Source organism: Cynocephalus volans, chromosome 12 (assembly GCF_027409185.1).
Source record: "Cynocephalus volans isolate mCynVol1 chromosome 12, mCynVol1.pri, whole genome shotgun sequence".
NCBI classification, from domain to species: Eukaryota; Metazoa; Chordata; class Mammalia; order Dermoptera; family Cynocephalidae; genus Cynocephalus; species Cynocephalus volans.
The window spans coordinates 41,381,551-41,407,545 of NC_084471.1; the positions used below are offsets into that span (position 1 = coordinate 41,381,551).

At 33.4% G+C, this 25,995-nt stretch overlaps 1 protein-coding gene and 1 long non-coding RNA gene across 7 annotated transcripts in view; one reads left to right on the plus strand and one right to left on the minus strand.

Annotated features, from left to right (window-relative positions):
• The window catches only part of LOC134360983 (uncharacterized), a 55,072-nt gene extending 45,113 nt beyond the window's left edge, over window positions 1-9,959 (plus strand). For 4 of the 6 annotated variants that reach the window (XR_010021373.1, XR_010021374.1, XR_010021376.1 and 1 more), the window contains 2 exons: window positions 1,740-2,010; window positions 3,342-7,601. This is a non-coding gene — a long non-coding RNA (uncharacterized LOC134360983). Of the gene's footprint in view, window positions 1-1,477; window positions 1,605-1,739; window positions 2,011-3,341; window positions 7,602-9,672 lie in introns of those variants that run through there. The other 2 variants (XR_010021375.1, XR_010021377.1) reach the window with 2 other exon arrangements.
• Window positions 1-25,995, minus strand: part of PTPRQ (protein tyrosine phosphatase receptor type Q) — a 215,036-nt gene that overhangs the window by 16,734 nt on the left and 172,307 nt on the right. The window contains 5 exon segments of the mRNA XM_063075852.1: window positions 5,570-5,646; window positions 9,167-9,257; window positions 12,413-12,494; window positions 13,151-13,177; window positions 25,706-25,834. Of these exon segments, the coding sequence (XP_062931922.1) occupies window positions 5,570-5,646; window positions 9,167-9,257; window positions 12,413-12,494; window positions 13,151-13,177; window positions 25,706-25,834 (406 nt within the window).

Below are 25,995 nucleotides of genomic sequence, written 5' to 3' on the forward strand. Positions count from 1 at the left end.
GATGAGAGTTTTCATTGAATTTGTATGGAAGAAGGCAGTAAGTATGGGTAATGAGAACAATGTGTAGGCCCAGAGACTAGAACTCTGGTTTTGTCTTTATTCCTTTCTAATAGTGTACATCATAGATTAGGCGGCTGAAATTAGCTAATTCTCAGTTTCTAAATTGTAAATTAGAAATGATCATTTTCTTGCACACCTCTGAGAGTCACTTTGAAGACTATTTTTAAAACAATGAAGGTGAGATATTTTGAAAAATTTGAAGTACTGCATAAATATAAAGATTTTTAGAAAGGGAAACGCAGAGAATTTTTACATTCAAGTTTACCCATATTATGTAGAAGATAATGGCATCTTAGTCCCTATCGATGTCCTTGAACAGCCTCCCTTTATTTAATCATATAAGAGAGTGAGTAAGCTTAGCTCTAAAGAAAAAAATGTGAAATGTGCAGCTTATATTTAATTCAATAAACACTGTCAATTGCTTTGTTTATTGCTGAAGAAAATGTGCTGGGCATTATTGTTGATATATTTGCATATGCCTATACATAGACATATATATATATATATGTGCATACATATCCATATATATATACACACATATACATATTGATAGATAGATAGATAGAGATAGATAGATAGATAGATAGATAGATAGATAGATAGATAGATAGATAGATAGATAGATAGATAGATGTTTTCCCCCCTTACATGATTATAATGCCTTTGAGGGCAGAGATTCTTTATCTTAATATCTCACAAACCACCTAGCATTTCCTTGTCAATAATGTACACAAGTATCCATCTTTGTATATGTTTTTATGTATGTGTGCTCTGTGGGTCCTCAATGCATACTGAATGACTGATATTAAGATTATGAGGACCAAATCCCCATCCTTAAAGTACTTAGATAAGAGGAAATATACATATTCACCCATGCGTAGTGTCCAATATCTTACGTTCTTCCTCACTCAGAGAAGACAACCAATAAATAAAATACAATGTAAGTTATAATTATGAAAAGGGCTATGCTAAATACACAAAGCGTGGGGGACCAAAGAGGAGAGAACAATTCATTTTAATTGATTGATTTATAAAATGGTTCTCCTGGTCGTTTGCATTTCACTTTTTGGGGGACTCAACATTCTTTAGTACTATAATCTCCATCAAAGTAGGAAGAAATCTGATGCTTTTGATGTTACTACAGCTCATTTGCATCACAGCCTTTAATCTCTAATTGTGGTAAAAGTTGTCATCAATTAAAGGCATCAATTAAAGGCATCAATTTCAGGCATCTCAGATTGAAACAAAAGATAATTTTCAGAGTTCGGGGCCTTTCTCTTGTCCCTAAAATCATAATATTTTCATTGTTGGCTTTCACGAAAATATTTCTAAACTCATTTGTATAGTTAGTGGCTGCGTACGAGGCTGCAATATCTTTTCTTCTACCTGTCTCTCACAGTCTATCCTTTACCAAAAGTTTCTAGGCTCCCCCTGAATCCTAGCTACAGGAGCACAATTCCCAACAATGGCCAAGGACAGAGGAATACACATACTGGCACATTATCCTAGTTACAGACCCTGGCCTGGAGTTTCCCCATCTTAAGGTACATCCTTCAGACTACCTGCTGGTCTTCTCCTTTCTCTTTTCCAGACTTCAGTTTTTCACTTTTCTATCTGAACACTAGTTATGTTGCTTTCTTCCTCACCTCTCTGCATATCTCTGTTCCCTTTGCCCCTAGCATTCAAAGAAGTAGGAACCCCAAATCCATTCATAGATGGCCTCCATTTTTTGCTCCTGGGACAACTATTCATGAATTTTCAGATGAAGGTGCCATGGAACAAAACTGAGGAGTAGGGGAAAACTGATATGTCAGACATTCTTTCTGAGGTGAAGACCATCTGAATTTGGAAATGGAGGAGTGACAGCAACTACAGTATCATTGCTATGACTAGTCCCATCTGTTCCTGGCATCCCAAGCAAAGATTTCCCAGAAAAGTAAAGGCAATACAGTAAGTATACTGCTCACCTCAAGAAGAAATCTGCCTTCGTGCAAAGAGCTTTCTATCTGGGCCTGCTTGCCATGCCTTTCAGTAATGATTATACATATCATTACATATGGGTCATGATGACTTTGTTGTAAGATTTGTTATATTACAATATCACTTGATTGCAGCAGAATAAATATTTCAGGCTTCCTAGTTTATTGCTAAAACAGCATTATCGTTTGCTTATGACTGTCTGCTGGCAACCTATAGTGTTTAGAGGGAACACTAGGGGTTTGTGAATATTACTTTGCTTATGTAATCCGTGTGGCTCAGTTATAACTACTAAAATTACCTGGTTTCCTTCCTTATTATGTTCATATCCTTTACTGTCACCTCATATCTGGTGGAACATTAGAGGTTACTGTATAAGCTGTTGATTTGACTCTACTTATTGATGAATAAGAAATGGTACAAATCAATAGGTCACTGATAACAACCAGTTGCCCTTGTCTTGTTCTATGGTATCAGAAGTGATCCGATCATAACAGCAGTAATTAAATTTAAATACCTAAATGCACATATGTATCATTATGTAAATCAACGTAAAATTTCAATATGCTATAAAGTTTAGCCTACAATGAAAGCTAGTAAGCATAAGATTTCACCAAATGTTTAGAGAAGAATCTCATTTTCAAGAGAATCAATCATTTCATAAATTAATAAAATATGTTATTACCATGTAAATTCATGTGGTTTTTTCAATACAGATTTAAAGTTCTATCATAAAAATAGGACAGAATCAAAAGATGCCTTAACTTCTCCAAACCTTCCTTCACTTCCCCTATTAAGAAGTCTTAAATTCTCCCATTATTCACTCCTTTGACAATAGAACCAAATTTATGATCTTAATTTTAGAGTAATTATCAACCAATATAGGAGTGATAAGAGAACGAAATTTTCCCCCCTCTTCATAGAGGCTTGAAAACAAGGGACACAAGACATGTTTGATGTTGGGAAAAGGATGAGGAATCATTTAAGAAGAACCCAATTAGAGCTGAAGGGAATAGCAGGCCTGGGTGAGAAAACCTATGAATCAAAAATGAGTTAGCAAAACCTGGGGAGAGTCTAGGCAGCAGAGGAATTACTCGAGTATCTCTAGGTTCACTGTGATGGAGATGGTTAACCTTGCTATGTATTAGACTGAAGCCAGCAGGTAAAACTATAAAGGGACATATCTTGGTTTGATAAAACAACTGTATAATAGAGTCATTCAGAGATAGAATCATCTGCCTTAAGAGGAAGTGGATGAATTGATGTCAGGAGAGGCTGACATTTAATTTTTATAATTTTTTTAGGAAGAGTTCCAAGGTAGGGGCTTCCAGTCAAGATGGTGGAATAAACAGTCCCCAGCGTCACTCTCTCCCACAAATTAACCAATTTACAACTATTAAAAAAAAAAAAAAAAAAACACAAGCAAAGCTCAAAGCTGGGGCTGCTAGAGCTCAGGGGAAGAGGAGGAGAGACCTAAGGAGTGCATGAAGGCAGGAGAAGCCAAAATGAGAAAAAGAAAAAAAACACTCCTATCATTTCGGGCCGCAGCCACCTTAAGACAGGAGCAGGAGCTGGCAAAAGCTGCAGCTGTGCCCTTGGATGAAATTGCATGGAGGCGGCAGAGGAGAAGAGGGCCTTGGTGGCCCCCAGACCAACAAGAGCACTAATAGGGTTCCTGTGGACCCACATAAGAGCAAGGAGCCACAACAACTGAAAAAAAGGAGCCGCTCAGAGGCTGGTGAGTCATCTCAAGGGAACAGCACACTGCCTGTCCCATAGGAAGTGTTTGCAGGAAGGGCAGTGGGGGAGGCAGGCCCACCAGAGGAGCACTGGGGCACAACAAGAACAGATGACTGGCACCTTAATCAGCACAGGACCACTCAGAGGAGACTGGTCAGGAATATAGAATTGCGTGGGGTGCAGTTTGATGAAAAGACTCAGGCCCAGATCAGAGTTTCTACACAACCCAGGTGCACTGGGTCTCTGGAGAGCTGGAAGTACCTATAAAGTCAACCATTAAAACCTGAGCTGCACAAAAAGCCTTCCCTAGGGAATCAGCAGCAAACAGCAATTTAGCTCAACCACACAGCTCAAGTACTGGTTCCCTCAGAAAGATCCCCCATTTTAGAAGAAAGCAAAGGACAAAAAATCAGTTCTGGCCCAGGCACATTGCCAGCACCTCTGGGCCTGCCTGGAGACCTGAGGCATGGAGCCAAGGACTGGACCTCCCTCCCACAACCAGGCACACCACCAGCATCAAGGAGCATGCCAAAATCATCAGCTCCATGTGGGTGACCCACCACAGCCACCACAATAACCACGGCTGCACAAAAGCAGCTAGAAGCCACAGCTACCATGCAGATGGTCTGCCAGCCACTGGAGTGCATTGACACAAGGAGACTCACCAGCAGAGACCAAAGAAAAGAAGAGGATGTCTCTCTCCACAAAGCCCACTCCACAGTGACAGAAGTTACCTGTTCTACGATAATATTGAGGGAACTGAACACACCTCTCAGCATTGGACAGATCATCTAGGCAACAAATCAACAGAGTAACCATTACTATTTCAGAAGGAGAAAAGAAATCTAGGGCAATTAGAGGGGTAAGGAGGGACGAAGAGGGGGGTGGGGAGAGATTGGACAAAGGGCATAAAGAATAAGTTCGATTTGTAGCAATATATATGCTAGAAATATTGATTTGATCAACATATGTCAATGTTGAACTCCCAAAATATGCATAATCAATTATGATTCAATAGAAATTTTAAAAAAAGAAAGAGTTCCAAGGTGAATAATCAAATTACATGAACATAAGAACATTTTCTACTCTAAGATTCCATGATTATTATCAACCCAAGTGGAGGTCTTGGGTGCATATAAGGTTTCTATGTATCCATGATAATGATGAATACTGACAGAACAAAAGAGCCACGGAGAAGGAGAGGGAGAGAGAAACAATTTGGTTTCATCCAATTTTCAATCCAGTTGATCAAGCATTGATTATCTATGATGTGCAAGATAGCACATTGAGCATATTACAATTCCCTCCAGCTTGATTCATTTAAGATAGGTTTATTGAGTAGCTGTAATGAAGTGCACATTCTACAAGTAGCTGAGTACAGAAAGAACACACCATTATCATCCCCTTGAAGAACTGCAAATCTAGAAGTGCATAATAGGCATTTATAGTGTATGAACATAGCTGCCCATTTAACTAATTTTTTAGTAAAAGAGAGATGGCAGGCCTTGTGTACAGAGGGTACATTAACAAAGCAAATGAAACAGTGGAAGGACTAGGTGTATATCTGCCACGTACTAGTGAAATGATTGTTGATAAGTCAAAAATCTCTATTAGGAACCTCCATATTCTCATGTACAAAATGAGAGTACATAGTGTTGTTGTAAGTAACTAACACATTAAGATCCAGAGGTTGTAATGAATTTGGTGTTTTAGATAGTTGGAAAGGTAATACAATTTCAGTATTTATGTTACGTTTTATAAAAATATAAAATATATAAAAATAGTAACTTACAGAAACATAGCTGGCATTAATATAATCTGATCCTGGAATACTAGCATCAGCTATCAGCTTCACTCTGTTATTATTATCTAGAAGAAAATGTAAGCAATCAATGCTAATTGGCTCTTTAAATTGCTATTAATATTTTATCTATAAAAGTAATATAAAGGAGTTCATGATATAAAATTCCAACTTTACAGATGAGTGTAAAATTAAGGAAGTTCTTCTTGTCTCATATTTATACTACCCAGAGACAATGACTATTTATATGTTCTTGTACATATTTCCAGATTTTTCTGTACATATTCTTAGAAAATTAATTACGAATGGTGTGATTTACAATCTATTTCTGGACCATCTATTCTTTTCCATTAATTTATCTGCCTTTTCTTTCCTAACTACTAATTAGTGTTCTCTAGAATATTTTAAGATCTGGTAAAATTAGAAACCCTGTGCCCATTACTTTTCTTCAAATAAAAGGGTTAGAAATTTTTTCCTGAGAATTTTTACCAAATGGATACTATGATTGGAATGTCCAGTAATAATTTTAATTAAACCTGAAAATGACATAAATGCCATAAAATATTTATTACTACTTAATTATTCTGCAGGTTTCTGTTGTTGTTGTTTTCATGGAGGAATAATTGGTAAACAGGACTGGGTTTGAATTCTAGATGATTTACCTACCATACATAGGCTTGAGTGAATTGCTTTGCTTCTCCACTCCTTAGTTACCTCAGCTATAACATGTGTTTGTAATATTTGTTTTGCATAATTCTTTTGAGTAAAACTTGTATGAAAGCTTATAGTAAGCACTCAATAAATGTTCTTAGGTTCTTAAAACTTGAGCACATATTACATGTTAAAATGACTTAGCCATATTGTTAGCAATTACAATTACCTGTACAATGGTAATTTAAATTTAAATTTAGAGATGGGAAATGTTTAAGCTAATTTATGCAAATTATTTATGTCCCAAAGATACTGAATTTTGTGGATCTAACTATTTTAATGACATTGTATAGTTAGTCATGTGAATAAGAAAGGGAAGTAGTCATGTTCCTACTTTCTTTATATGTCTTTGTAACTGTGTGAGTGAAAAACGAACTAAACTTTCTTCATGGTGTTGGAGTATTTCTGAAGGTCATAATGACCTGTCAAACAGATATTTGGACATCTCTTATGCAAATATTTGCTGCTAATTCTAGTATCTTAAAGCCCTATAAGCTAATATCTTCTAAAATGCACTGTAACATTTGAAATTCTACTTCTTACACTACTCAGGGGAAACAATACACTTCACTTACGCTGGCTCAAGATAAAATTCAGGTTCAATTAAAATGAATTCATTCTCTGTAGGGAAAAAAACATGATTCTTTAGCTTTATGGGTTCTCTGCATGCACACTGGGAGAATATACTTAGTCTAAACATCTTGTTTGCTTGTTCCTAGTGTGTGTGTGAAAGTGTGATGAGAGTGTATTTGCCCATAGAGGTGGTTGTGATTTTACAACTTGGTTTCTAACCCAGTTTAAGAAAGTGGGATTATTATCTCCAGACTGCATACCCAAGGGCCTATGACTTAATGTTATTCAACCAGAAAGTTAGCAGCTTTTAAAGTAAGCAATCTATTGATTACTAACCATCATAAGAACTAATATTTATTGAGTGCTTCCTGTGTTCCAGTACTGGGCAAAGAGATTTACACGATGATTTCATCTATAACCTTATAGGATACAAATCACTGAATAGGATGTTCAGAGTCACTAAGTTATTTAGTGGATAAACAGGATTGCAACCCAGGAAGTCTGTCTGATTAATTATCATCATCATCATCATCATCATCATCATCATCATCATCATCATCATTATTATTGTCTGGGCCTTAGATACGGAGAGTTGGGGTAGTCATACTCCTCAGTATTTTTTTATTATTTTACGGTTGTTTGATTTTGCCAGTACCTCTTATTCTCTTCCCATCCTATAAGTAATAAGGAAGAATTGTCTGACTTTTCCTATAGTTATAACGGGAATCCAGATAATAACGCACTGAGATATTAAAAATAAAAAATTGAAAATTCACATTTAAGAAAATACCTTTCTAAGATCTCAAATGTTTTACATAACTTAGATACTCTTTAGAAATAAGTTAGACAATTGAATTACTTATTTTATATATACTAATATAAATTAATTCAGACATATATACAATTGGAAATAAATATTAATTATTCCATAGTATAATATATGTAATATATTCAATCAGATTATAGTATTTATTTTCATGAAGCAGACAGTGTGAGAGAAACTTAGGTGCAGACAAATATAAAAACGTGGGGATTTCCATAACTTTTAAACTTTTGATGTATCTAACCCACGTTAATTCTCTGTTAGAAAAAACAAAAGGACATGCTGAGAAAAGTCATGGTCTTAGAAATTTAGATATATTACTAACATTTCTTATTTCCTGTAACAAACTCTTATTTGTCTTCTTGCTCTTAAAGTCATTTTCTTGTTATTTGTTTTGTTACAGAAAGGATTTCACAAGTGGTTAAAGCTATTTGTATTTTCAACCTATTCTAGTTCGTAGGAATTAACAGGTTCAATTAGATTACTGCCTCCTACATCATGTTTCCCTAAATTTGTTTACTTTGTGCATAAGTTATCCTCTAGTGCTAGCATATCAGAATTTGGTCTGTTTCTTCCCATATCCTTTATGATTTTACTTTCTTTGATTATATATTTCTCTAAGTCCCTGTCTTTCTAGATGAAAGAGTTCACTTTTTAAGAAGTATAGAAATTTCCTTCATATACTTTTGAAAAGACATAAAAATAGAAAACAGATATACAGTATATGTTAACTTTAAAATTAAGGATATTTGTAAACTCTAGACTTTGAAACAATGTTTCAGAGCATAAAAATACCACTTTGTAATTTCAAAATAATAAGATGCATTGAACCAGAATATTAATAGTAAGAAAATCTGTTCAAAAAATATAATATCAAACATATAGTTATTTGTAACAGAGGAATGTCATTTTTCCTTTCACATCACTGCTAACTCTTAAAGCAATAATACTGTTTCTTTTATTTTTATTGAAAAATGAAGCTATGTTTACTGTGGTGAGGCATATTCCTTCCTCCCTTGTAAAACCAATTCTGGTAAACACACATTTATTCTGATCTTCAACGATTTATTTTGCAATGCATTTTTATGTTCCATAAGAAAGCACTGCTATGCTTTTAAGGAAAACTAATGCACAAAGTTAAGTGTAAATTTTCTCTTTTCATTTGTAACTAGGTCTGTAGGAAGATGTTAAACAGGTTCATTACTTGGGTTAAATTACAAAGCTAAGAAACCACTTAGGTCTACAGTTTCTTGCACCTGCATAAGTGAACCTTGTGTGAACAAGCTGAAAACCATGTATATTAACTTTAATAAATATGAACAAAGCAAAAGAGATACAATTTGAAAGTCATTGCTAATAGAACGCATTATAATTAAATTAATATGTAATAAAATATATTTTAAAAATTAACAAAAACAGTTAAGACAGAGGTCATTTAAGAAATGTTTCATAGCTAAACTAGATACAATAAGTGCACATACATGGTTTTATGTTTGGAAAGCGGTTTTTTGCTCTATTCCAAGGCAGATCAGCATCAGTTGAAGAAAGATCTTGAAGAAATTTTGGTAATTCCTGTGAAATAAAAAAGTCATTTCAAAGTTTACACTTATCAAAGTTAAACAAGATTTAACTTTTTAAAACAACAATTTCACTTAGTGAAAGACAATTCTTTGTTCTAAACCTTTTTTATTTTTAAATTTAAAACACCTATCATAACTGCAGAAACAAGGTCAAATTAGCAGTAATAAGGTTACCTAAACTTTTACCATGAATATTCTGTAAAGTTGGTCAGTTGGGCTATTGCTCTCTCTGAGATAATTTCTTTGCTCTTTGGAAAGCCCTAAGATGTGGCAACCATGTTAGTGATCCTTTTCCATACACTGCTAATGGTTTCGTCAGGTACACACTGATTACTATTTAATATTTTAATGTCTACTTAGTAGGAAGAAGGGAGTTCAATGATTTATTTTTTGTTGCTTCTCCTCAGGCAGTGCGATTTCATGCCTATTAATTGGTACAACATTGGTCAGTTTGAGAAGATGCCAAAGGTCAATTCCTGTTCTCAGTAGGCATCGTGAAGTCGATGTGGAAAGAAAAGGTGTGATTAAGAATTATCAGACACAGATGAAGGGTCAAAAAATCTGCTACTGACATTTTGATGAAAAATCAGGATTTTATCCATCTACCTTGCTCTTTGTAATAAAAGCATCATTAAGAAGTCTGGTGCAAGAAAATGGATCCATTATTTTGCTAAGCAGATGATTTACATGTATAAAACAGTTTATTTTAGAAATCTTAATTTGCCAAATTCTTTTAAAAGTTTTAAAAACATGTTTTTACAATTTTTCAACATCATTATAATTTTTTTCTTTTAATTGGGTAATTCTCCCTTTCCTTTTAAATTTCCTCAAAAAGAAAATATGGACTGTTGTTTGCATGTGGGGAGAGGAATGGTGTAAGCATCTAATTCTGATGTGTTGACACCAAAGGCTTAGAAAAAAATTTTTTTTAACCAAATGAAGAGTCTTAGAACAACTTTCTGTGTCAAGGTTTGGGAGTACACAAAGAAGGAAGAAAGAAAGGTAATCGGAAACTGAAAAGTTTTGCTTAAATATTTTGAAATTATTTCTCATAAACATTTCCACTTACAGATTTAAATGATGCTGGCCTTGATAAGCAATAATCAATTACCAGGTTGATTGTTTGGATAGTAATGTTACACTGTGTGGCCTCAATCTTATCAGGGCACCCAGGACCTCAATGATCCTCCTGATTTAGCTCTTTCTCCTACTGTTTCCTCTCTCTTCTAGTGGGATCACAGATCAGTTAGACTGTTTGGCATCCTTACACTTTTGTATTCATTCCCTCTCTCTGAAATATTTTTTCCCCTTTATCTTCTTGTTGGACTTCTGTTCATCCTAAAGTTCATCTCAAAGGTCACCTTTTTAATGAAGTCTTTTCTGACTGATATCTAAACGGAATTGTTTATGCATAAACACTCACTTTTTTAATGCATATCACTATCATGATACAGTGCACTTATTTGTAATTTTTTATCCATGTCTGCAGTTTTTACCATAATATGAGCTTCTTTATGGTAGAAATTATCATCATAATAACCAATAGTTTGTGCCAGCTACTGTTCAAAGTATTGCATATATTCAATTATTTTAGTATCCACATCACAGTGAGGTAGATATTATCATTTTACAAAGGAGGACATTGAGGCACAAGAGAGTTTAAGTAATTTGCCCAGGGTCACTTACCTGTTAAGTGCTGAATTAATATACTTGTATATCAATGTGCCAAATATTCATACAATGCCTACCACAGAGTAGGAGCTTATAAATATTTAAGATATAAGTGAATATGACCTGAGTTAAAAGGTTTATCAAGTATATGCATCAAATTTGCATTTGCTTATTACAGCATAGTAATTTTGTTTTAAAAATACTTAATAAAGCACTAGGGTAAAAACAATTTTAAGAAACCAAATTGTTAAAACCATGGTCTCCAGAAGAGTCAAGCTAGAAACTTGCTCAATATATGTGAAAATGTTATTGCTGATAAAACTTTTCATCTACTCAGTCATGCATAATGTAATTATATTCGCTCCTATTCTAGCGAAATTACACTTCTGCTCCTGAAAAATTGGGAGTTCTCGCTATATAAATGCAAAGAAGAATTTTATGGTACCATTGATTTTGTTAAGTCCAGACCAATTTTACTTAAGAAGCATAACCAAAAAGCTGCAGGAAATACCATTAATCTTTTCACATTTTTGTTATTATTCCCTGAGAGACTGAAATATTATAATCCTGAATTATTTAAGCCAATTGTTTGATTCTTTGTTTCTTAAGTTCACACACTAAGAAATTCATGAGAAAAATACATAGAAATAAATTTTTTGGCAAAATTTAGAAATCTATTTTATTTTTATAATATAAAATAACCACCTAAGTTAGGAAAGATTCTTACAAGTCTTAAAGTAGCTTTTAGATCTGATCTACCTTAACTTATGTTCTAAAATAATTTCTATTTTGTAGACACATAAAATGCTAAAAATAATAAAATTATTCTTAACTTTTAAACAGTCTAAAAGTAGCAAGTTCTTAATTTTACATAGCTCCAAAACGTGATATGCTATTTATTTCATAGAAACTTAAAAATAGGCCTTGTAAAGCATGAACATTACTTATCTATTTTTTATTTTTGGATAGTTCTAGAAATCACATTATTTTTGTAGTTTCTGGAGTCATCGAGTACTGTTCTCACATTCATCCATACCACTAATGTAAGCTAAGCAGGCAAATAGAAAGTAGAATCATTTAGTGTCTAAATCTAAAATAATTATTAAAGTTTAAATAATTATTTAAGTATAAAGCTACATTTATAGTAAGACCTAAACCTTGTATACAAACAATGACTAATAGATATATCTTTCTAGATCTGCATCTTCCTCTGGATGAAAGAGCAGGTAATAAACGAGGGCAGGGGAGGTCTGAAGAAGACCACCTTTTCCTGACACAGTAGGTGAATAATTCTGATCAGGTTGCACCAGAGGCTGTCCAGTGTAACATTACTATCCAAACAATCAACCTGGTAATTGAGTATTGATTATCAAGGCCAGAGTCCTTCATGGCCTTGCATGCTTAAAATGAACATGAAATGTGACACATGAAACGACTGGAGGTCTCACAATGTTGTGACAACTGCTAGTAACATACCGAAAATTCTTCTTGAAACTTTAGGTTATTGTTTGTGCAAAGCTCTTCAACATGTTGCAGGAAAGATTTCTTGCTTATTGGCCTCCAAGTAAAGAAAGATATAAAATGGAGTCATGTTAGATTGTATTCTTTCACTTTAGCATGGGCAAAGGCTGCACTGTTAACATATTAAAGAACAATGGACATTTCAAAACCACAAACAACACGGCCATTTAAAGGTACTCTGTCATCTTAACAAAATTAACTTTTCCTCTTTAAGTTTCTTTGTATTCATGGTACAAAATTCCTTCAATTTTTCAATGCCTTTAAATGAAGGATTTAACATTTTAATGGAGAAAGTTTTTCAAGCAAATGTAAGGGCATAAAGTTATCACTGAGTCCTGAAGCACATAATACCTCTTTGTCATACAGAAAACATTTTATACATTACAAGGTTTTAGAAGAGATAAAATATTGCAGTGACCTCATTCTCATAATGACATGGTTTTTAAACCCCAAGGAGTTTAAATATCCCCGTATTACTTCCCAAGCTAAAATACAGACATGCAGGCTTCACCCCAGAGAGAGAGAAAGCATTTCTCCAGTTACCATGCAATTAGTCATGCTTTTATGATTTATATCTAGCGTGGAGGTTTTTCCAACAAACATACAAGAAAGGGAACCACACATTAAGATTCACTGAGTCAGTGAATCTAAAGATGATATTCAAAAAGAATTAAAAAAATGTAACAAACTTACTTGATGGATTTTCTATAACTAAGTAACCTGCAACAGAGATTGTGTTAAATGCATTTGAGTTGGATGGAACAGTTCATTCTGAGAGAGTTCTGGATTAAAATCAGAAAATTATAATAAATCAGTAACATATAATGTGTTGTACCTTTAATTAATATGTGATCATTATTTGAAATTATATTTAATTTTTTTTTGAAATTTTGGACTCAAATATGGCCAAGTAATAATTTAGCTTCTCTTTCCATCTAAAATTGTTATTGTTATTACATTGTTACGCATTTGGGACACTGCATTAAAATTATATATTGCATAGTGGTCTAAAAGGGTTAATGTGGATTTCAAAACTATTTTCTTCATCATAGATAGTGCTGAACCAGGGAGAATAGATCTAAGAAAAATGACATCATATTGCTTAAGTCTTGTTTTGTGAGTGAGTTTGGACGAATATACAGCCATAACAAATCACAATCATTTCAGTTACTTTAGACATATCTTTTTTGAAAGATCATTGTTATTTGTATGCTGCAAAATATTGAAATAATTTCTAACAGCTAAATAGATTATGCAGCACACACAAACTTAGAGGTGGGCACATCATTAATAACAAGTCTATCATGCACAACAAATGAGCACTGCAAAAAACACAAAAGGCACAAAGTATGATGAAATAAAGTGAAGAACATATAACTTTTTCAAAGTTTTAAAATTTAATAATATTAGGGATGATTTTACTGTATTCTGTAAGTGAAGGATATTTATAAGAAGATAGGTTTTTTGAAGTAAAAGATGAACAAAAAAAAATAAGTGGATTGAAAAACACAGCATAATGAATATTACGAAAATGATCACAAAGACGTATGCTCAGTGAAGAAAACATGAGGCAAAAGGAAGCGTATTTCATTACAATAAGGATGGTGAAAAAATATGAAGGTACTGGAGCAGATATTACCAAGCAGTATGACAGAATTCTCAGTAAATGGTGAGTGTCCCCAAGCAGAAAGAGATATCTCCCAGCTTCTTGGGGTATGAACTGGTAGAATATCCCATTATCAGACATGGCATTACAGTGATAAATTAGCAATGGCCAGGCAGAGTCTTGGTAGATAAGCTTAAGAACTCTCCATAATACTTTAGAATGATTCTAAACAGGCAACAGAAAACTCCTGTCTCTAACTCGATGAGTATAGAAATGGCTGAATGAGCCACTGAGTCAGAAGAACCCTTGATTTTGGGAAAAGAAAACAGTGCCTGAAAATTAGAGGCCCTGTAAATATCTCTGACGTAGTAACAGGTGCAGTGGTGACTGAGGCAACAATCAATCCCTATTGGAAATAATTACCCCTCAGTAAAGACCAGCAAGAAAAAAAGATAAACATGGGCTAGACCCATTCTACCTTGCCCCCCGCTTAGATAACTGGTGGTCCAACACTCCCACGCCATTTCATTCTTCAGAAATAGGAAAGAAAAGAGGGTTGGGCTGGGGAAATCCTGATTAATTGGGCTTAAATATAAATGACTGAAATGCTTGAATTAGCAAAATCCCTTTCCCTGCTACGACAAAGAAATGGAAATTCTTGAGCTGTGTGGAGATCACTTTTATAATAACAGGAGACATTATTATTTGTTACTAGTAAAGTTCAAACACTCTGTATCTGATTTAGTGACAGATTCATGGTCTACCCATATAAGGACAGCCAGACTGCCATTCTATAGTGGACAGATTCTCTCTTTTTCCAGAGAATCTAGGGTTATTTGAGTCTGTACTGGAAAAAAATTTTTACTGGGACAACTGGAATCAAAAATAGCTGCTAGTTTCTGTGAAGCCATTAATAAGTCATTTGAAGAATCAGTATACATTTGTGAAATCTCCAAGAGACTTTAAACATGAATAATCAAAGTGCCAATGAACAAGAAATAGCTAAAGCATAATATTATTATTCACACCCTTGCTTTTCTTTCACTAATGATCCTATTCTTCAATTAGAAGTTATAATTAATTGAATAAAAATATTTTTTTCTTTTAAGTCCGTATCTTTTCAGTGAAAAATTCTAAAGAAATTTCCTTTTATTTTACTGTTCTTATTTTATTTTGCATTTGATAGCTCTTTCTAAAGATACTAATTTTAAACCATAACTGGCTAGCTATTGGGTTTGGGTAAATATCAGTGAATTCTTGCCTTATTATAAAATATGATGCCCTTATTGGCTTCAAATACCTGCTCCTAAAATTACCAGCTATGTTATCCTAAGCATCTTCTTACTCATCTTCCTGTGCCTCAGTTTCCTAATTTGAAAAATGGGGGAAATATATGGAATACAAGCTCATATATGTAAAGGGCTTAGAATAGTAATAATACATAAGTGTTAGTTATGATCATTAATATAATAATTACTATTTCTATTTTATATTGTATAACTCAAGCTACTTCTACCCATACTGTTCTATAATTGATACTGATATAAAGAGGAATTTTTTTTATTATTTCCAAAAGAATATTTTCTTAATTTTACTAAAAAATGGGTAGACTAGACTATGCTAAATTAAGTGCAAGAGTTCCTATTGTATTCTTCCTAATCAATATCCCTGCACAAAGAGTGGTCATGAATATCTAGACTTGAAACCCAAGACTGGAATTCTAGTTCTTAATTCAAGATCCCAAACGAGTCTCTAAATATAATGACTATAACAATTTAGTTTTCATATAATCATGTAAAAACATTTTTAATCAGGACCAGATTTCTGACATTATTCCTGGCAACTCCCTTCACACACCCTGTTTGAACTCCAGATATTTTTTTAGTACCCTTCCCCTTCAAGTTTGTACCATTCCAGATGCTTCCCTCACAATCAGATTCTATTTATTCCTTAAAATCTGATTCAAATGTGAGGTCTCTCATGGACATTACACTGTTCAACTAAAAAGAATACAATTTCTTCCTTCTGTGAAATAAAATTTCTAAAGACAAATCACCTTCTATCCTGTACTATGGCTGAGAATATTTATTGTGATACATGCTTTTAAGTTCATATATTCTTGAGGGCCCAGGCAAAGTTAACACTTGGCTTACTACATGTCCCTCATAACCTTGTTCACAGTGAACATTGAATAAATCGTTGTTGAGTATAATATTGTGGATTAATTCAGATTAATATACATGGAAAGCAAACTATAAATCCTCTGGTTATTATGAGAGGATATCTGAACTGAACGAATATTTTTACTAAAAAATTTAAAAAGCTGAGATTTCTCAGGAAGTTCTAACAGAAAGTTTTAAATAAGTATAATTCATAGATTCACCAATAAAGAGTATACGAATCTAAATAAAGGCCACATCAGATCACCTAACATTAGAAGTTAGATACTTTGTTAGGAAGTTAGATATAGGAAGAATAAAATCACATCACATGATAAAAAAAATAGGTACCATTTGTAAAAAAAGAAGTGATGTCTATTTTAGTTTTATTTTCCTTTGCAACACTCCCTTTCTCTAAACCCCATCGCTTTACATGATCTGTTTTTTACATTTGTGTTTGTGAGGGTACTTCAGAAAGTTCATGGAAAGATATTATCTTTTAATTCTGTTTTTCCACAAACTTTTGGAAGTGCTCTTGTATGTAATGTAAGAAACAAGGCTTCTAGTAGTCTAATTCTTATTTAATTTTTCAGTCTAAGCTTATGTCAAAGTTACATGTGAATTTAAATCTTGAAATACTTATTTGGACAGCTCAAATTGAGATGATATTTTGGTATAAATAACCTGACTATTTCAAATAAAAATCAGACTTTCTTCTCGCACAGTTGTCTGTAGTATCCATGTCATTACTTTGATTCTTAGCCTCATGTTGTATGGGAGTATTTATCCCTTAGGTATTGGTTGCATTCTAAATTTTATTTTTCTTTGAGGTTTTAAACTTGTATTTTTAAATTTTAAAAAAAGTATTAATTTGGACCATTTATACAGAGAATTAGAAAGGAAGGTGGGACACGCTACCAGAAAAAAGCACTGACTTATCACTGATGAGATAATTAAATTCCTCGTAAGAAAAATGGTTTGATTATATAAACATTTTAAAACTTGCATTCATGTGCATGAGAATCAACAATATTATTTCAGGAGCACTATTTTCAAATCTAGTCTTCTGAAGAGGCAAAAAACTCAAATAGAAAAAACTTCTTATTGCATTTTTAAAGACAAAGTTGTTAAGTGGAAAGCACTTTTGACTGGTAGGCTATTCTTCACTGACAATGGTGAAAGTTACTATCAAATAATATTCAGTTCATTAGTGGACAAATGAATTTGGGAATTGTCTAGATTTCAATAAGATAACTGACCAATTTCCAATATAAAGGGCTAAACAGTTTTTATTATGTGAATCTCGGCTGTCTTAAATCCCATGCTTTTTTGTTGAAACGGGTATTATTTCACATCTGGGCTTATTTCTTTAAAGTCTATCAAAAACTTAAATTCCACTCAGATTACTCTTGATGGATCCAGAGAGGAACCATTTATTTATGTTGGCAGTGGTGATTGAAGACCATATTGTCACAGAGACTCAGCTTTCCCTCAAGGTCAATTAGTCGAAGTCTATAGGGAATTAAAATATATTCTTAACGGAGAGTCATAGATGATAGCCTGTAGATGAGCAGCTTAAATCAGCATAATCAGTGGCACAGGACAAATTGAGAAACTTTATTTTTTCTACTTAACCAGTTAAGTTAGGTTAAAAATAAAAGAACTCAAATTTGTTGCCTTGATGTAAAAAATATTCATTTGTATACCCTAACATGTATTTGCTATTCAAATGAATTTGTGAAGAATCTATCTCTCTGGTAAAATGCATTAATTAATATTTCTAAGTTTTGGAAAATATTGAGTGTGAGTTTTTAGTTTCTATATTTCATCATCACTAATTATTCATAAAGTTACATCTATTTCTACAATGATATTCTATTACTTATCCAAAGCATCTATTGTCATGCTTTTAGAGGTGTCTTATTTCCTGTTCTTTTCTATTGTTGTTGTTGTTTTTGTTCTAGGCTTTAAAATAGCCCTTTCTGATCTTTCTTTATCCTTTTACCAAATCAACAATAATTTTTCTGCAGTCCTCAATATAAATTAAAAATATTATCCGAACCAATGGCTGGTATTATACAGATGACTCTAAAACTTCACTTTATAAGGGAAGGAAATATACCACCTGAATAAGTGAGTAATATATAACACTTTCCTTATTTAATTAGAAAAACCATCGATTAGTAAGTGATATCTAGAATTTTCTCAACATGTCTCCTCATATCTGTAAGGACAAATAGGTTGAAAAGGAGCATTAGCAATATGAAGGGCATCTCTTTGGAGGCAATGTCTCTTCCTTTTTCGTCATAGTATTTCTGGAACAGAGCCTGGCACTTGCTAAGTGCCCAACTGATATTTCTTTTATTCAAACAAGATGAAATGGCCTTTTAGATGGAGACAGGAATGCAACATTCTCACTGGTGTCAATGAGCTGAGGTATGATCCCCAGTGTGGCAGGAGTCGAATTTTCCTTATTACTAAGCCTTTCCACATTAGCACATTTGAAAACAAATTCTTAACAGATGTTTTATTTCATCGACCATGTACTCTATATTAAAACAGTGGGTATAACTTAGCTACATCAGGGGCAATAGGCTAGAGGGGTAGAAAGAAGAAAGAGACTGCTTGCTGACAGCTATGTGAAGAGGTGGACAAGGGTTCTCGCAGAGAACTAATGAAGAGACAGAAAGCATAATGCTATCTAAAAAAGAAGTCTTTACAGCCTGAACTATGTGCTATGGTGGTAGCAAGGAAGTTCCTCTGTTAGAGATTAGAAGGCAACCTCAGAAAACTACATTTGGATGAAAACCAGATCTGCATTAACTAATTATGATCTATTTAGAGGTGTTCTGTAAAGGTTCTGATTAACCCAAACTATTAAGTTTACCTCTGTCAAGATTAGGACAGTATTCACTGATTCTAGGAAAGAAAATTCTAGGTGATAAAGACAGTGAGGGGCCTGTAAAGATGGAGGTATTTTTCTCTGAGACACTAATGGCATAAAGACCCCCCCCCAAAAAAAGAAAAAAAGTAAAAGGATTCTGTTTTATGATGATGAAGAAAGATATTCAGCAGTGCTGTTCAAACAACGCACATGAGTCTGGAATGCCAAGAGGTCAGCTCTGAGTGCTGGTAGGAAATGGATATTTTATGTGTGATGTGGCAATTAAATCTTTAGTTCAAGAGCATCTTACTTTGACAAATGTTTGAATCTCATAAAGCAGGTCCTCTGAAAAAAATGTATTTCATAAAACTATTTTAATTTTGTCAATGGGAACTTGCTAATAATCGGAACTAAAACATGGTTACTTACAATTCCAAAATGCTAAATGTGTTTAGAATAGAAATAGGCCTGGCTTCCTGGGCTTTAATCATGCTGAGTACCATTCATGGTCAACCAGAATGCCAGGAGTATTGGTGCTGTCTAGCCTATGGCTCACGGAGACTGACTCCTTTTTAGTCGACTTGTGATTCTGAAATCAAATGCGTTTTCACTTACTGCCTCCACTCATATCCTTTGCATGAAGACATTTATTATCTCTGGGGAACTCAATCAGTTGGTGGGGTCTCTGCTAATGCTGACATTCTTTTATGCTACTCAGAATGTATTAAGAAATTGTTGTGCCGGTATACAAATGGCATTTCTGAACATCAGGGGAGTGCCTGGAAGCATGCACAGTCGGCTACCCATTGGTCAAGGCGGAAGTAAAGTTTCCATGAAATATGCCACTGTATGTATGCACCAGTGAGTCAGAGACCAAGAAATGTCATTATTTTGTCCTCATATATTATCACCTACAGCTGCAGAAATGAGCTTGTATGAAATGTGAATCCAGACTCCACCCATAAGGTGGAGAACTCAGCTTTTGTGTTATGGTAATAATAGAATGAAAAACCTGAAAAGAAATCTAGGTCAAAACTTAATTTACTATCAAAGCTAACACAACACAAGAACACAGCAAATTCTCAGGACATGCACATTATGAGTCAATGTGCATTTTGGTGAGATAAACTTTACCATACAAATAACATGCAATATTATACAGGACACATTGTAAGCAGAAGGTGTGGAATTTTTTTTTTTTTTTTTTTTTTTTTTTTTTTTAGGGCTTTGGGAAAAAGTAACTCATTGAACAACAAGGTACTCAATACCATGTATTTTAAAATATAGAGCACACCACCTGACAAGATTAAAATAATCACAGCAGAGCTCTGCATTACCACGGTAACTTACTGGATGACAAAAATCTCCTTGCGTCTAAAGAAAAATGAAGAGTATCTGGAAGTAAAGATTCATTTTTTATTTAGTATACAAACATATTGCATTATTTTTGATTCATTACTACAAGAATATGAGCATTAAATATCTTAAACTTCATTCTATTTACAAGACATTTCTTGTATTTTGGATTCGTATATTTTTGCCATTGCTTGCAAACATAAAGTTCAGGATAGAAATAAAATTAATGACCAGAATCTGTCAAAGAATGATGACAATTAAAATGCAAACTATTTTACATAAGGTTTCATATATTATTCAAAGATTATATATTCTTATTGAAGCCAAAATAAGAATAGCACTGCTAAAGGTTTTCCAGTTTCTACAAGTTTCTCCTACACTAGAATGATATTACTTCTTTTTCCTGTATCATGAGACAATAAATACATCAAAAGAAGCAGTTCTCTCCTTGGAATCATTCTCAGCATAGAAAATGCTGCTGGAGGAGACCATGGGTCCTTGTCTATTTAAGAGTTTACATTGATTACCTCTATTATACTTCAGAGCTAAACACACACACACACACACACACACACACACACACACACACACACACACACACACACACACACACACACACACACACAGATGTATCTTGATACCTCAGAATCAGACAGACCTGGGTCTATTTAAGAGTTTACATTGATTACCTCTATTATACTTCAGAGCTAAACACACACACACACACACACACACACACACACACACACACACACACACACACACACACAGATGTATCTTGATACCTCAGAATCAGACAGACCTGGGCTAGCATCGTGGCTCTCCTACTTACTAGCTGTATGGCCTTGAAAAGCTACTTAGATGCACTAAGCATCATTTTTTTCATCTGTAAAATGGGTTGAGTACCTACCACAAAAGATTGAAAAAATTAAATGAGATCATTATATGTAGAATTTAACACATAGTACTTGCTTATAAACACAGTAGCAATGACTATGTTAGCAAACTCTATATGTGAAATAGATTGGCATAATTTTTAATTTTACAAATATAAATAACAATAATAGCAAAACCAAATGTATTCTGCTTTACAGTTTACAAAGCACATTCATAAGATTATTTTAAACAGTAAGTGCCCTGAAGTCCTAATGATATATTTAACAAAAGTTCACCATGCACACTTCTAAAGTTGTTGAAGAAAGAAAATTATTGAAGAAAGTATCTCTTAAAATAGCATTTTTTTACAAAGTGCTCAATTGTTTGTTTAATAATGTTGAGAATTTTATTCTATTCATGATTATTAGACTAGATCTTGCGACGTAATGTACCATTACATTTATTCAGCTGAAATAGCAGGGTATGTATGGAACGGTATAGTATGGAATGGTACACAAAATTTATGGAAAAAAAATTTGAGGCCTAAAAGAAAATGAGTTTCTGTCAAGTAAGAATATATAACTTAATTAAGTATGGAAAGAAGCTAGTGAAAATTAAACTTTTTAGCAAACACAATCTTTAACTTGTGAAAATTTTGTGGGGTTATTTAATTTTAAATGTTATAGCTCTCTGGGGAAGGTAATTTGTGTTACAATTAAACTAGCTAGTTAAAGACAGTCCACAGGACCAGCCAGTTTTAAATATCTTACCTGTGCGTGTTACTGATATTATCAATAAGTCCTCCTAGAAATCTTTTTCTCTTCAGTGGGCTCATTGGCTGTGTTTTATAGAAGCCATAACAAAATGTTGTTCATTTATCAAATAACAAAACTGAAGCATCATTTCCCAATTTGGTAAGCACGAAATAGATAAGCTCAAAATATTGAATATTCTTTCTAAAAAATATAGCTTGTGTTGTCACAACTTAAATATAAAATGCACAAAATTTTTGTGTGTAATATAATTTTCATTCCAATTAAGAATTTAAAACACTATCTTAGCATGTCCTTAAATGATCTTGCGGGATTAAGAAGCATTAAATTTTTATTTGACTTCTGTTCTCCTTTGGGAAGAAAAAGTATAGAATGAAAGAATGCATCTTAAAACTCCTTGTGAAACAAGGTGGATGGACTGAGGTTAAATAAGGAGAGTTTACAAAGACAAAAATTGCAGAATGGCTTTAAGCTGTAAGAATACGGATAGAGAACATAAAATAGTTAAATATCTTCTTAAATATAACCCCAAATCCTTGAAAGAATTTAGAATTTAGTACCAAGCACTATTTTTTTTTATTTTTGCCAACTAGGTAACTCCTTAAAATTAGTATTTTAATTACTGATTAGATATCTTCTTTTACCATTTTTCTTTTGGACATGTGAAGTCATAAAGCACTGAGGAAAATTACAAGCTCAATTTAGCATGAAAAATTTAGCAGGTTGGAAGAAAAAGGACATGTCTAAGACTAAAGTAGAAAGGGCATATGTTAGCTGGGTAGATTTAAAGGAAATGATCTAAATTCTTTCCTGCAGATAACAAAGCCATATGGTGTTTAAGTTGCCCAACAATTTAGGGAACTAACTCAAACTCCTTGATTTTTCATTCCCAGAAGCTACCATCAGTCTCTGTTTGGCTTTGAATGGATTTAGATCTTTAACCACCTCAAAAACAGGTGAAGAGCTTTATAGCTTCACTGAAGGACAGTTTCTACGCATATGTGCGTACAGCTGATTATGAAACAGTTAGTTATTATTTTTTCTAGTCTTATTGTCTAATGCATTAATGACTTTATTTACCTGAAAAATCTTGAATAAATAGTAAAGCTGGACATAGATCTCTGTAATTGTTAACACTCAAATCATGTAATTATTGTTTTAATGAATTTCTGTAATAAATCCAGTAAAGCATATTATTATGTGCTATTAAAATTACAGACAAGTATGTTTTATAGTCATGAATACCAGAATCACAACAAACAAATGAGAAAGTGAAAAGCATTAGGGGAATGCAAAAAATAAAAATCATTTAAAATGTTCTTTCACCTCTATCTCCTTTTATAAAAATGTTATAACATAAATAAATAAACATAGAAGTAAGAAAATAAATAATGAGGAGTCAAGGTCAAATAAGGCAGTCCCTGAATTATAAATACCCAATAAAAAATAATCTATACAGTCCTTGCACACCTTTTCCATTATCTGAAACTTCTCTGTAGCTGTGTGACAGACAGGCATTGTAAAAAAAAACAAAAGCAAAACGTTATAGTTTTTTGATAATGGCTGTGTTTAGTGTTCAGAAGTGGAGGAAGGGACAAGCTGTGAAAACACACAGAGCTTAGGGGATCTAACCTCACCACAGCCTGCCTAGAATGGTAACCTCCTTGATAAAGAATACCTTCTCCAGAATACTTTCTCCAATACTGACTGTTTCTTTTTTTTCTTTTTAAATTTTATTGTGTTATATTTCCTAAAAATCTAGCTACTAAGGACTGTGGGATTGGGGGGAGAGGATTAATAAAGATGCTTTTAAAAAAATGAAAATGCTCTACAGTTGTTTGGGCTCTTGGAAGTTTACATGTCAAATAAAGTGTGGTGCATAGTGAAATGTAATTACTGCCTATAGACCAAACTCAGCCACTGCCTGTTATTGTAAATAAAGTTTTATTGGAACACACACACACACGCACACAAGAAGTTTACATTTCAGTATAAACAGATTTAACCAAATTGTTCAAATATCTAAAAGTAATTGCACTGAGAGATTTGAAGTTTCACCCCTTGTACACTTTCAGGTGTTGAAGAAAGGGACTGGGACTCAGGTCTGCAGACGGGGCACAAGGAATTGAGAAAGGAGTGTACAAGGGAGTTGGGAGGATATTACTACAAATCCAGTTGGCCCGTGAGGGGAAAAGAGAGGAAACTTTCTTTTATTGTGCAGATGACTCCTGGAGGACTGAGATGTAGCCTAGTACTAGGAATGCTCTAGTTTTCCTATGATGTGGTTTAACTTTGGTGGGTTACACTGCCAGTCTTTTATTGATTATTTTATACTTAATTTGATCATTTGTACAGAATATTCCTTATGTAGGAAACTATGTCCTGGGTCATATATAACCACCTTATACCTAAGTCTTTGAAGCACTATTTGTTTGAGGATGGGAATGGTCTGTATTAGAATATGAACAAAGACCAACACTTAAAAGTCAAAAAAGTAAGTTTTCAGTCCAACTAGCCAAATTCCCTTACAATTTAGTGATAACACTGAATGACCTTCAGTTCGTAGCATTTGGAAGGGCCCTGATTATCAGATGACACTTTCCTCTATAGCACATATTAGATATTTTTAGACAGCAGGAAATACTCCTGCAAAGCGGATCTTTTAAGTAAAGACCAACTTTGATAAGTGACAATCACAAATAATTAATTATTTCTGAAGTCCAAGACCTTTGATGCCATATTTTCAAAATGAATAATATTTTTAAAAATTTCAACTGAGTTGTGCAAGTACTTTGTAGCAATTATCCTGTGCTTATACACATCACATTTATCGGATCTTATAAGAATGTAAATTTATTAAGGCAGCCTGATGATAGCTTTTATTAAGAATTTAATGAATTATCTTAATAGACAAGTTTTTTAAATGTGCCAGCATTTTTGAATAATTTATAATGCTTTTAAAAGAATTTAAAATATTTTTCTTTAAAATTAAGCACTTTATTTCTAATACATACCAATTATAATTTACATATTTAGTATACACATTTTTACTTTTCCTTCTGAAGGTAATTTTTCACTTTGTATTTAATTTTTAAATACTAAGCAATTTTAAAGATGAAGATGCCATAAATAATTTTGACTTATGTAATTTTAAACTAAAATAAAGAGCTAAACGAAAACCTCTTAAAAATAATATAAACAATATCAAGTAGTTATAAATTTAATTAATTGAAACTTGGAATTAAAAATGTGGACACTTCCAGAATAATCTGATATAAAAAAATCTGTCCTATGATGTGAATTATTAGACATAATGTTAAAGATTTAATGTGTAAAAATATTTGTCTCAGGAAAAAAAATCTTGGTTGAACATCATAGTCCGAGGTTCGTATTGAACCCAAAATACTAGGAAGATTAAGTGATTCTCCGAACACCAGTGAGAAGTGTGTAGAAGACGGAGGTCACCCTTTGAAAGAAGATCTCTGTGACCTGTGTAAATTGGAGCCCCACAAACACTTCCAACAAGCATAGGTCAGAAGAGGGTCATGGCTTCAGGCCCTCTGGACCACTGTTCGCCCAGAGGAGTGTGCTCACCGCGTTAATCTTTCATCCTTCAGTTCCAGATCTGCCACTGTGATGAGCTGATCCAGCTTGAATTTAGTGTCAATGATTTCTGCATCCCGAGGAGAGTATGTGCCACCTTCTTTCTGCTTCTGTCGAATTCTAAAAAAAGCACAGTAAAGTCCATGAAGGGAATATCAAAGAAAACACATGAAATTGGTTTAATTTTCTTTTTTATATAAAGACATTTAGTCAAATAATTTCTGTGTTAGAATCACTTCTCTGAATATGTTGAAAATTTATAGCTAGTCAACTTCTTTTTC